Source organism: Trifolium pratense, linkage group LG7, assembly GCF_020283565.1.
Source record: "Trifolium pratense cultivar HEN17-A07 linkage group LG7, ARS_RC_1.1, whole genome shotgun sequence".
Taxonomy (NCBI): domain Eukaryota; kingdom Viridiplantae; phylum Streptophyta; class Magnoliopsida; order Fabales; family Fabaceae; genus Trifolium; species Trifolium pratense.
In genome coordinates this window covers 6,475,461-6,489,503 of record NC_060065.1, presented here as the reverse complement: position 1 = coordinate 6,489,503, position 14,043 = coordinate 6,475,461, and the positions used below count along the sequence as shown (strand labels likewise).

Sequence of the window (14,043 nt, the reverse complement as noted above, 5' to 3'; positions counted from 1 at the left end):
ATGACAAATGTATCAACTACTAAAAACATTTAGCGGATTTACTGTAAAAAAAAAATTAGCGGATCAAGTGTAAATTAAGTCAATGTCGATTTTTGTGTCATCAACGTTATAGATTTGGAAGCATGGACATTCTAGATACTTCAATATAGTCATATTCATAGGCTTATACAATTGTCGTTCTATTCTATTAACATGAATTCGGTTAAAATCACATCATAAAATACATATGTGTGAAGCAAATTAATCAAACAACCAATATCAAACGGGAAAGTCAATTATAATTTCAAACAAAAGATAAAACAACGAGAACAAGAAAGAAAAAAGCACACGCAAATTTTTTAACTAGTTCGGTCCAAAGATGACCTACGTCTGAGTGAGAGCAGCCATTTGTTCCACTAATCAAATAGAGTAACTTTATAAAGAAGTTCCAAATGGTTATAGGACCAGCCTTCAACCTAACTATGCCCTTATTCTGAATCTTTTTTTGTGGCCAAGAACTCAATTTAATTTAGCGTTTATTCAAGGTGAATCAATGATGATTCAATCCCAACCCTAGTGTTTGTTACCAATTCCAAGTCATAAACAACAACATATATATATATATATATATATATATATATATATATATATATATATATATATATATATATATATATATATATATATATATTGCTACGTGCTGTTCGCGCAGCGTATCCCGCGCCCCGCACAGACTTCAGAGGCAAACAAGGAAAATTTGAAACAGACCCACGCCCCGCGCAGCTATCCTGGTACCTTGCGCAGGAAGCAAAATCAAAACTTGTGAAGAACAAAACCACACATCATCTCATCACCCTAAATTTTTCTATAAATTAAAAGAATAAATACATTTAAGTATAAAAAAACAAATCATGTTAAACTTGTTAAGAAGTCTCACATCGGATGTGAGATGGTCTAGACAATGATTTATAAGTAAGAGGCAATTCTCACCTTACAAGTCGGTTTTGTAGGGATGAATTAGGTTAATACTCAATTTTAATATGGTATCAGAGCCTATCTTAGATCTATTTGATGTTTGTTGTGGAGACCTCTCATATTTGGGCCACCCGTTGTTGTTGATTCCACGTTCCAGCTTGTTCAGTCCTGGACGTGAGGGGGTGTGCTAGAAGTCTCATATTGGCTAGAGATATGACATAGATAACCTTTATAAGGATAGTGCAAACCTCAACTCTCAAGCTAGAGATATGACATAAATATAGCCTTTATAAGGGTAGTGCAAACCTCGACTCTCAAGCTAACTTTTGTGATTCAGTATAGGCCATCCAAATTCTAATAAAATTGTTAATGACTAATCAATAAATTTTCACAACCAGACACTCATAACCAATCGTAATGTAACGACGAGCCAAATTAATTTTTATTGAAAGTCAACCGTCAACTATATTCATTACTAGTCTCCAAACAAATACTCCCTTCTGCCTTAATAGCATCTCTAATTGTGATATCACTTTGGGAGTTGAATATCATATATTAATATTATCAATAAATAGTCCTTACAATGTCATGTAATACTATGTAACTCATACATATTTTGCTCCAATGGTGATACAACTTTGAGTATTAGAGTACATACTAATTAACAAATGGTCACTTCTATATTTTTTTTAACTGTGTCTAAAACAAAAAGGTAATATTAAATTGATGATACAGTACTTTAAATAAGGTAGCATATCATCAAATTTTTTTTTTGAAGAAACTAAATTAGCGCACTCAAATTGGCGCTAGAGAGAATCGAACCTCATACCTCAAGAGGAGCACACTCCAAGGTCCCAAGCCAATATCATCAATTTTGATATACTCTATGTCATGTTATGAAACTCCAATAATAAAAAAAAAGATAAGGTATGGATCATTAACTTACGAAACTCTTTTTGATGTACTCTTATTGAAGATGTTATAGTTATAAACAAATTTTTACTTTTTAAATTTATTGAAAAACTAATATATTTGATCTATAATTAACGTCAAATTCATTAATTATCCAATAAATTTAAAAATTGAAAATTTGCTTAAATTAAAGCCGGTTGGCGTAATGCCTTGACCAATTTCCATGTGCCATCATCAGAAACTGAAGAATAAGCTGTAGAGTCATCATTTTATGATAGTAAAATAGATTTCTTTGACTTAAGTTTTTTAATCTTACATACTAGCTAAGCAGTGTCTTTAGGACTTATTCTTACATACTACTAAGCAGTGTCTTTTAGGACACTAATGTAGTACTATAGTAGTTAAAGAATTAAAGGGAAATAAAAAAATATATATAACTTTAAAGGGAAAATATGTTCTTTAAAGTTGTGTATTCAATAATAATTTTATAATATTAAATGCAAATTTTTAAATTTTTTTTGATATATAAATTTTTAATTTTTAATACCATAATATATAGCCTTAGGACTCATGACTCTTTAAATTTTATCTCTTACTCCTAACAGAGCTTAATTATATATTCCATAAAAGATCTTTATTCGTTGAAATCCCATCAACTTTTTTTTTGTTTGTTTTTGAAAAATCAATAAAATCCATCAACGTTGAAATCCCATTGTCAATATGTTGTCTATATGTAGCATTAATATATTGCGTTGTCTATATGTATGTAGTATTAATATATTGCGTACGTCAAAAAATATTTTGCAAGACATACGATTTCAATTTGGTAATTGACTGATAAGGGTTTGGCTGTTTCAGTCGTGGCATGAGTAAGATTATAATCTATGAAATTTACGGTATCTATAAATTACTTAATCCAAAACTCACGGTAGAGCAAACAAAAAGTTCTCACATTTTACCGATTGTCAGTAGGTTTAGAGGTGCTTGACGCTAAATTTGGTAGGAAAGAACCACGGTTTGATCCCCTGCAATTGCGACCAGGAGGAAGCTGAAACCAGTTGATACCAAAACTGACTCTCGAACTAGATTAAAGTGGTGGTGGAAGAAAAAAAAAATCTCACGTTTCTATTTTTATTGATCTACAGTCCAATAATTTATTTTAATTAATATCATTGGATATATACGATATAACAAAGGGAGGGCCATGTTAACTCTAGTTTTAGTTTATTAGGAGGCAATCATAATTTTCTAAGACGGTTACATGTGTAGCTAGTCCCCAAATAATAATAAAGTTTTAAGAATTTTTATTTCAAAAAAAAAGAAAAGAAATTAATTGATGTGGATTTTTTAAAATAAATATAAATTTAATATATTGCCACATGTGCATATGCCACATCAGCAAAGATGCACAGTTATATGTCCACTTGTCCATCTAGGGGGCAAAGTGGAAAAATGTTGATATTGCAGCGGGTAAACAGAAAAAAATTCGCGCAGAGGGTAAACAAAAAATCTCAAATTTTGCAGGGATAAATAAGCATTTATCCAAAAAAAAAAAAACAAAGGGAAGGCCAAATTTGTATAGAATTTGACATTTTGTTTAGGTTACCATGTTAACGTTCCAACAACATGAAGTAACTCAAAAAAAGGCCAAATTATATATTCTTTTTTATGAGCTATTACAATTGGGGCATAAAATTAATCTTGATAATCAGTACAATAATCAGGAGCTTAAGCCAGTTCCTAGATTGGTTTGACGATTATTCTTTGACCATGAGGTCCTTATAGTTCAATACAATAGCATCCAACAATAGCATTATATAATTAGGAGCTTGATGTTCCAACTTACAATTGTAGACGAGGATTGTCATGTTTCTTGGATGTTAATTTCACCGTTGCATCCAACATCTATTACCGTGTTGGGACTAAAATCGCCATGAACTGAAACGTTTAATTCAGTTTGACTAGATGGACTAGGAGGACAATGTGTGCCTAGAGAGATCTCAACTGCACCTAAATCGTCGTCATGAGAATTGTTACTATTTTCATTCTTATTTTCACTTTTTTCAAATGTGTGACAATTCAAGTCTCTTTGATCAAATATCCTTACAAAGATGCAAACTCGTCGCCATATTGAAGTAATTGGATCATTGTTTAACAAAATATGTTTGTGCTGATATATAAAAGTTACCATAAAGATTAGTAGTGCCAATAAGGAAGCAATCCCTGCAATGAGAAACAGTCCCCAAAAACTTTCAAGTCCAAGATTGTTATTTGAGGAAATTTCTGAACTAGAAACTAGACAACTAGGTTCTTTGAACCATGCATTCTCAATTGTTCTCATTTTGTCTCCTTGAGTGACGTTTAGAATTGCCCGAGAAATGTCGGCTACAAGAGGTGAACCTTTTGGAAAGGCCTGCAATTTCAACACACAAAAGTCAATCCAATATTCATAATTAATGTTTTATAACCACACTAGTGATCAAACTAGTGAGACCTCTGATGTATGGAGAAATATATGAGAAAGTGTTAACACAACTTACAAAACCAAGACCACCAGTTTTATATCTTGGTCCAACCATGACATACTTTGAACAACTATAAGTCCCAAGAAAGTGCTTAAAATATGCAGCCTCAAGAAAAGCTGCATCAATGCCACCATTTACACTTCCTTTTAGGAAAAGCTCATGACATTCTCCTGGTGATTGATAAGTAATGAGCTGAGAGTCTGAAAAACTCAAGTTCTTTAAAATTCCATAAACAAAAGAACCTTTAAGATAGCCAACATTCATTTTATTCTTTAGAAGTTGGTTAACATCTGTAATAGTTGGACTTAGTTGTTCAACTGTTAAGTGTGAAGTCAAGCTTGCAGTGTAACTTTGAACCAAAATTAGAACCACAAAAATCCATACGACCACCACAAATCTACCCAAGTTGCTCACCACTTTCTCTCCTGTCATAAAAAGGAGATATTTAACATTAATTGTTTATTTAGATTGATTTATTTGAGCTTATTTACTAGCATAAACACTTGTAATAAATCCAAATCAAATCCACAAACTTATATGTAAACACTCATGATGGTTTGTGTGATACTTACTATGAGCATAGACCATAGTTGAAAATGAAAACCATAAACTTGTGCCAATCTGATGAGAGGGTGGTCCCCTGAAATTGTTGTTTATTCTATGTTCAAGAACCCATACAACAAATCCAATGAATACAAATGAACAACCTGATGTTACCCAAAGACCCCATGTCAATGGTTTCAAAAATGCCCATGCATTTTTCTTCCTGTTGTCTTTCGTTGAAACAACCATTGATACACCAGTTTCTGTGAATGGCATTGTGAAATCAACATAGTTGGATCTGTTTGCAGTGATTGTTACATCCCCCACTACTGCATCATAGTTCTGTCAATCAAAAATCAACTTTTTTATCATTTCATTTGAGAGAAGTAAGAAATGCATGTTAATTTATATGTTAATCGGACATGATGTGTCACATTAATTAATTAATTAGATACGTTAAATTGAACATGGTACAATGTGCACTGATTCTACGTTTATGAAAATAATTAGGTCATCTGAAACACAAAGTTTAGAAGAGTACCCCGTAATAAATTTGAGCGATCAAGTCATTGTAGTTTCCAGCCATTTCACCATCAGGCTTTGCAAATCGAAAAAATTCATATGGTAAGGCGTAAGGCAAAACATCGACTACAGCTTTGAAGACATCAATGCAGAATCCAGTGGCATCTGTTTTATTGGTATTATGATCATATGTTACTTTCACAAATTCAGCATAATTATCTCCTTTTTTAACTGGAACACCTATCCTCAACTTCTTCCCAATAGTTGGAATTTCCCATCCCTTTGGAATAGAATATATATCCCCTGGCCATATGATTGATCCAAGATCATTTTTAGAACTAGAATATATGCTATTATTGCTTATTAGACCCTTGGTATCCAAATTTCTAGCCAGCCCTTTATTTGGTGTCCAAAATCCAACCCTCTTTTCTCCATTACCAATCACATTGATTATCTCAAATATTGATGCTTGTAGCTTCCCATCAACAACATTGAAATCACCACTAAGACCTTTAAAGCGAGCGTTTGACAAAGCTTCACTCAATTTCTCACCATTTTGAGCAATACCAAACTTTTCAAAACTAGGTATGTAGTAATTGCTTAATGTGTTGCTCTCATTGTAACCAAATTTGGTGTTTCCAATTCCAACTTTCTCAATAGCCATTGCCAATGCAATTGTAGCATCATAAGCCCATATACCAAAAATGTTCAAATTTATGTCAACAAGTGTTGGATTGTCACTTATGAATTTTCTTTTCCATCTAACTCCAAAATCATCTAGCTTTTTTGTTCTAGGAATATAAGTCCTCACACCAATTACTCCTTCCATTGATTCCCACACATTCAAATTCAATGAATTGAACAAATTAGCCATACTATCGGTTACTATCCAAACATAGCCTTCACCCATCATCCCAATTTTTTTTGCTAAGGTAAAAAGTTTAGACCCAAGATTTGGTGACATGTGCACAATAAATACTCTAGTGGGTATAGTAGTCATTATTTTATAAAGCTCATCAGTGATAGCATCATCTGTGGCTGAAAGAGAAATTGCACTTAGATATGGAACTTGGATATTGGCTTGTTGAAGAACGTTGGTTAAATAAGGTATGAGTCCTTCACCAAAACTATTGTCTATGTAAATGGGGATAACTTGTTTCCAACCAAAAGCTTGGATAATTGTGGTGATGACTTTTACTTGAGCTGAATCAATTTGTGATATTTGGAAAAAATATGGACTTTGAAGTGATGCTAGTGAAGGGCTTGTTGCTGAAAAGGTTACAATGGGTATGTGTGCTTTTTCTCCTATTTGAATCACGAAATTTGCTTCCATTGTTGTTATTGGTCCTATGATTGCTTGCACTTCCTCATTTTTTATGAGATCCAGAGCTGTTTGTCACAAATTCAATAGTTATTAAATTTCATTAAGAGTATGTTTGGATGTGGGAATTTTTTGAGGTAAAGTAATGTTTTGAGGGAATTCAAATGATGTGAGGTGAATTTTATTGTTTGGATGATAATTTGAAGAATTTTCAAAATGATGGAAATTTATGAAGTATTTTGTTCAAGTTAAATTTAGAGAATTTCAAAATGACACCTAAAACTAAAGAATTTGAAATTCCTTATTCTCTATGAACTTTTAAAAATTACTAATTGATCGTAAAACTTAAAATTAGCCGAAAAACCTAAAATCGACGATAAACGTTAAATCATCCGAAAATCCAAAAAATCGGCAGAAAAAACCAAAATCGGCCAAAAGCCCAAAAATCGACTATAAACCCTAAAATCGGTAGAAAAACCTAAAATCGGCCAAAATTCCAAAAATCGACTATAAACCCTAAAATCGGCTGAAAAACCAAAAATCTACCGAAATCCAAAAAATCGGCCGAAAAACAAAAAAACGACAGAAAACCTAAAATTGGCCAAAATCTCAAAAATCAACTATAAAACCCTAAAATCGGCCGAAAACCCAAAAAATCGGTCAAAAAACCTAAAATCGACTGAAAACCCAAAAAATCGGCCAAAAAACAAAAAAATATGCCGAAAAACCCAACGTCGACCCTAAAGCCAAAAAACTCGGCCGAAAACCTAAAATCGGCCAAAATCCCAAAAAACGACTATAAACCCAAAAAATCGGCCAAAATCGCAAAATTGGACTTTAAACCCTAAATCGGCCGAAAAACCTAAAATCGACCGAAAAACTCAAAAAATAGACTGAAAAACTTTAAATCGTCCAAAAACCCAAAAATCGACTATAAACCCTAAAATCGGCTGAAAACCCAAAAAATCGGCTGAAAAATCTAAAATCGTCCCTAAACCCAAAAAACTCGGCCGAAAACCTAAAAGCGACCCAACAATCCTGAAATCTTCTATAAACCCCAAAATCAGCTGAAAAACCTAAAATGACCGAAAACCCAAAAATCGTCTATAAACCCAGTTTTCGGCCGATATTAGGGTTTTAGCCGATTTTTTGGGTTTATGGCCGATTTTAGAGTTTATAGTGGATTTTAGGGTTTTTGGTCGATTTTAGGTTTTTCAGCCGATTTTTTGTGTTTACGGTCGATTTTAGGTTTTTTTTTGGCCGATTTTAGGTTTTTCGGCCGATTTTATGGTTTTTGACCGATTTCCGGCCGATTTTATGGTTTATAGTCGATTTTAGGTTTTTTCTGCCGATTTTATGGTTTTTGGCCGATTTAGGGTAACTTTCAGTGGTACTTGGCTAAAAACCCTGGTAAGCACCGCTCATTCTATGAGTGGGTGGTGCATCCGATCCTATGCGGGAGTCGTTAGCGATTTTTGGGTCAGGGTGGGTCCCGTTGATTCTTGGTGGTGGGTGCCTTGTTCTATGTTTGTCTTCTCTACTTTCCTCTTTTCTCCCCTTTGTCAGGTGTCTCGGTTCTGGTTTTTTAGCCAGATGTTTGGCGTTTTTTTCATTCTTGTTATTTTGTATTTTAATAATAGGGCTTTTCGGTTTGTAGTTTTTTGGGAGTGTATTTCTAGTACACTTCCTTATTTTTCTTCTTAAGGTGTTTTTTCTTGGTTTGTACTGCTATTTTTTCATTTATAGTTTATATTTATATATATTTATCTTTGCCATGACTTATGTTATGATGAGTTTGTTAACAAAAAAATTTTGCTGCTAAAAAAAAAAGACATGCCTTATGTTATGGTATTTCTCAAGGGTATTGTTGGTATTATGAAAAGTCAACACTAAAAAAATTTGTATCATCTTTATATATAAGTATAGATGTATAGATTATTATTATTATTATTATTATTATTATTATTATTATTATTATTATTATTATTATTATTATTATTATTTTAACTAAAGTATAGGTCAAATTATTATGAAATAGCCGATGCCATTATCAATCAAACCGAGACACATACAAAATTGTAAAATACCTTTGTTAGTCTAAAATATTAGTAAATATTGACTATATCTATTATTTTTAAATTATCATTCAATTATTGTTATTTATATCTTTTTTTTTTTTTGGTGATAATATTGTTATTTATATCTATTCTATACTTATATTATATAAAGAGGATATAAAAAAAATTGGTGTGAACTTTTTATAATATCAACTATATCCTTGAATTTTTTTTTTTAGCAACAAAAATCTTTTATTAACAAAGTCATCATAACATAAAGCATGTCTTTTTTTTTTAGTTGCAAAAATCTTTTATTAGCAAACTCACCATAACATAACACATATTTTTTTTTTTACATAAGTTTGCATAATAGAAAATATGGATCACAAAGACACGCGTTCCTAGTGGATCATAATTTATCAAAAACCACTTTTTATTTCTCAGAACAAATTCCCATAAGGGTAATTTCAAAATTTTAAAAAGAATTAAACAAGCTCAACTATATATTTTTCTTAAAGATATTTTGTTGTTTATATATGAGACAATAGGGAGCAGGGACGGACCCAGGAAGGCCACTATGTAGGCCTATGCCCCCACTTTGATGTGAATTTTTTTATACTACTATACATATATTACATTATATAAAAAATAAATTAGTTGATAAATTTCATAGTAGTCCACACTCACGCCCACACACAATCAGTTCAAAACTTACTTAGTTGCCCACACCCAAAAATTTATGTGAGATGACCGGTTAAATAATTGTTTAGTTACTTATATTGAGAGAGATATTTTTCTTGATGTTGAAAAAGATAAAATTATTCAATTTTATCAAAATATGGAACGTAAAGTCACTAGGTTTGGTCTAGTGGTGAGGGGTTTGTGTTGGATATTTGAATTGGCTTAATTTTGCTAAAACAAATATACTAACAAGATGTTGGAAAACATGTTACAACATCATATTTATTCAAGGAAATCTCGCGCATTTATGAGAGCATCTGCTATATATGGAAATCCACTTTAAAAGCACGCGTAATAGAGATCTGATCTGATCAGGAGTTTTAAGGATAAGACAGACTTAATGGTACAACGGTATGATCACAATTATCCTATAAAGTCCTTAAACACTTTTGGAAAGTTTATATACGTTCTTGATGAAGATAAAAAGAGAATCAGATCACCTTTTATGAGCTACAAGGAGCGTCCTATGAGTAATGAAGAAAGAGGAGCGTGCTAGATCATTATATATTCGAAGACCAAGTTCAAGACTAAGTATCTCAATTGAAATATTAGTTACACATATTGAGTCTTTGTTGAGTCTTTTATTGTTTGATTGTAATTCTTGCTTGTGGATTCTATAACACAAGTTAAGAAGTGAGTTTATTATTTTAAGGTTACTCCTAAGCTTTGAAGTACGGAGTTTACCGTGTGTGATTCACTTGAAGCTTTTAAGCAAAAGTGAAGTGTTGTCTTGGCAAGTTGTCGCCACATCTTTCCCAACATTATATAATCAACACAGGTTGTGTTGTGTGAGTGGAAGTGAGATGGGATCTCATGTCTAGGAGTTCCTAGGCAGAAGTTGCATGAGTAGTGTCGAGGTTATAAGGCGTAAACCACGGGTTTGCTGGAGGTCTTAGTTTAAGGCGTAAATCCTAGGGTTTGCTGGAGGTCTTAGTAACTAGAGCTATTAGTGGATTTCCTTCCTGGATTGGTATCCCCCAGAGTAGGCAGTTGGCTGAACTGGGTTAACAATTACTTGTGTCATTTATTTATTTTCTGTCAGTTTTTATATGTTATATAAGATGTGCCAACAATAGAAACAACGTTAATCATAAAGTAGTTGTTGGGACATCTTAGGCAACATCATTCTAGTGATACCAGAATTTCAGTTTGGATAGTACGTTATAGGTCATGGGTTCGATCCCTAGCTCATTGTAAACAAAAAAAATATGGAACGTCCTAGAGAACAATTATAATGTATTTTTTATGCTTTTGAAAATGAAATGTTATATTTATTTAATGATGCAATTTTATAATGACCCCACTACTCAAAACTTCTAGTTCCGTCCCTGATAGGGAGTATACAAAAACCATTTGCATGCCGAAATTAATAACACTCAGACAGCTAATACATATATAGAGATGAAATTAGGAGGTACAAATAGTAATTATAACGTACCGTGTGCGGCTGAAGTGACGACGTCCTTATGAGAATCCCTAACGATGATTTGAATTCTGGTTTTGTAATGAGAATGAGATTCATAGAAATCTGAGAGAGCCATGTTGATGCAGCTCAATCCTATTATCCCAACCGTTCCATTGCTAACATCAAGTACAGCTCCAACTTTCACTACAACACTACTCTCGTTTCTAATTTGTGCCATTCCACCACCCAACATATTTACAACCAAACAAGTTATAATCATGAATATCATAATTGAGGGATTATCCATCTTCACCATCGATTTTAATTTAAGTATGTGGCTATAACTAATTAATAATGAAGCATCAATCCTATATAGTCGTTTGCACCAAGTAGTATTTATACTCACAAGTCACAAGCATTGTTTCTATATAGTCGTCGATTGAAAAGTCCACACACCCACGTCCACACATCTAGGCTAACTTTTTTCCTTGTCAAAGCTGACTTTAGATTATTTTTCTCTTACAGAAATTTAAAGTAACAGTTTAAGGTAGAGAAAATCATGAAATTCAACTAACATTTATAATCCTATTTGACAATAAAGAACAACTGTCTTTAAATAAAGAACAACTATATTATTTTATTTTTTTAAGAAAAGGAACAACTATATTTAAATATTCAATATATATCTTATACTAAGTAAGGTTGGCCCAACACATACACATTAGAAGACCTAAGACGAATTTAGTGATAAAACCCTTTAAAAGACAATAAAAGCATTTTAGTATTTTTGTTTAAATCATATGTTAAATACGATTTAGGATACAAAATTGTTGATATGATATACTTTTAAAATTGATGCCGCCGCTCCCCCTCTCTTCTAACCCTATTTTGCTTTTCTTCTTCATCATCCACCAAGGAGGGGTGGTTTTTGGGTCAATTTTTGACCCAAAATCACCCCTCTAAGTTGTTTTTTTTTTATTTTCTTTCCATTTAAATAAGTGATTTCACATAAATTAAGTTTTTTAGTTTTGTTTTTCTTGTTTTGTGATTTCGTCGTCTGAGTGCGGCGCTTTGTTGGTGGTCGTCATTGTTACGGCGTTTGTTTGTCCGTCTTGTTGCGGTGTTCGTTTGGTTCATTTTGAAAGGTAGATTTCAATCAATTGCAGATTCGATCAATGATTTGGGCATCATCGTTGCAGATCCGGAAGCATGGACATTCTGGTGACTTTTATCATATTATATTATTTGTAGGCATATTGCAATTGCCGTTGTATGCTATTAACATGGATGCTGTGAGATTGTTTGCAGTTTCATCCTTTTTGTTTTTAGCTATGTTGAATTTGTATTTGCATGTGATGTACTGTATCAATTATTGGAATGAATGAATATCCTTATTTTGAGTCAAAAAAAAAAAAAAGGATACAAAATTGTTTATTAAGTTAAAAGTTAAATATGTTTTTCGTTCCTATTTTTATAGTGAATTTTTTTTTCAATTCATCCCTATAAAATAAAATCAATTGTTTTCATCCTCGATTAATTTTCCATTTTGATTTTAGTCCCTGACTTATAAAAATTGTTAGTTGACTAAATGGCAGGGCCATGTTGGATTTTTTTTTACACTTGGCATCCTGTATGGACTGCCATATCAGATATGATTTAGTAGTCTTAGTCTTGGACAACCTTAATCTCAACAGAAATAAAAAATTATTTAAAATTGAAAATTACAAAAAGAAAAATGAAAAAATATAAAAAGTGCCAAACTATGGGTGGATAAAATCAAAATCCATTTATTGGTGCATTTAAATATCAAACATACTAGTCAACTGATCAGATAAGATACATGAGGTTGTTTTAATTCTAGCAAGAAGTGAATGTGCCTCAACTCTCAACTCTCAACTTAACCAGCTGAACTAATAGTTAAAGAGTTGGAGGTTCAAGACTAAGTTTTGACAAAGAGAAAAACTAATATAACATTGTAATATACTACCAAATAATAATTTGTCATTCAAAAAGAAAATTCCAGCAAGGAGAAATTTTTAATTTCTTTTCTTTTAAAAAAATCAACTTCATTTTTTTGTAGAGTGGAATGGATTTCAAACTCTCGCTCATCAAGACAAAATTAATGTTCCAGACTTTCAGGCCACTACTTTGAGTGTGAATAATGCACGAGACTGGATTGTCTCCTGTCAAATGGACTGTCATGTTCAATCATGACCATTAAAATTAAAAGAATAAATATTTTAAAAATGCTTAAATGATCAATTCGTTCCCGTAAGTTCGCAAGTTTTTGATTTTCGTCCCTATATCTTTTTTTGTTTTAAAATAGTCCCTGAATGTGTAAATCCTTTTGGTTTTAGTCCCTAATGTTAAGTGTCGTTTAAAAAATGATGATGTGGCAAACGAAGGCTGGCATGGCAACATGTGACGTGACAAAAGAGGATGATGTGTCAATAATGATGTCCAGTCATCCACTAAGAGAGATCAAATCCAAAAACAAAATTGCAGAGAGAGACCAAAATAAAATAAAAAAACAATTAAACCCCAAAACATATTTTTCTTTTGTTTTTTTTTTGTAACCAAATTTTTTTTCCTTTCTCTAAACTCGAAAATTGACTCATATTTCTCTTAACCCATAAATTGCAAAACATGTTTTAATGGATGCGATTTGAGAGATTAAAAAAAAAAGGAATAAAAATGAGTCATTATCTTAAAAGTTTGTGATTTTTTTAGTTGACATTTGAGGATATAATGGAACTCAAATTTTACAATATATAAAGTTGTTTGATTAAAATTTCATGTCAAATTTTGAATATGGTGATTAGTAAATTAATATGGTCTTTTGATTAAATCAAAATAAATGGTGTATCAGGAAACACAATTTTTTGTTGGTTAAGAGTTTTATGGAATTTTAGGTTGGGGAGAAGAAAGAAGAAGAAAATATCGTTTTAGTATATTCAACACAAATTTATGGATTTAGAGAAATATGAGTCCATTTTTGGGTTTAGAGAAAAAAGAAGAAAAATATGTTTTTGGGTTTAATTTTGTTTTTTGGTTTTGGTCCCT

At 32.0% G+C, this 14,043-nt stretch overlaps 1 protein-coding gene across 1 annotated transcript; it reads right to left on the bottom strand.

Moving 5' to 3' along the window:
• Positions 1-3,364: 3,364 nt before the first annotated feature.
• On the bottom strand, positions 3,365-11,353 carry LOC123895684 (glutamate receptor 2.7-like). The gene is made up of 5 exons (XM_045946159.1): positions 11,014-11,353; positions 5,476-6,845; positions 4,964-5,276; positions 4,407-4,816; positions 3,365-4,279 (listed from the first exon to the last, which is right to left on the bottom strand). Exons 1-5 carry the CDS (start codon positions 11,294-11,296, stop codon positions 3,731-3,733), a joined length of 2,925 nt encoding a protein of 974 aa, XP_045802115.1. The 5' UTR covers positions 11,297-11,353; the 3' UTR covers positions 3,365-3,730.
• Between the last annotated feature and the right edge of the window lie 2,690 nt (positions 11,354-14,043).

Coding starts and splice junctions, on each gene's coding strand:
- LOC123895684 (XM_045946159.1), bottom strand. CDS start 11,296: ATGGTGAAGATGGATAATCCCTCAATTATGATATTCATGATTATAACT. Junction 6,846..11,013: donor CGTCACTTCAGCCGCACACG/GTACGTTATAAT, acceptor TGTGACAAACAG/CTCTGGATCTCATAAAAAAT. Junction 5,277..5,475: donor TCGCTCAAATTTATTACGGG/GTACTCTTCTAA, acceptor TTTGATTGACAG/AACTATGATGCAGTAGTGGG.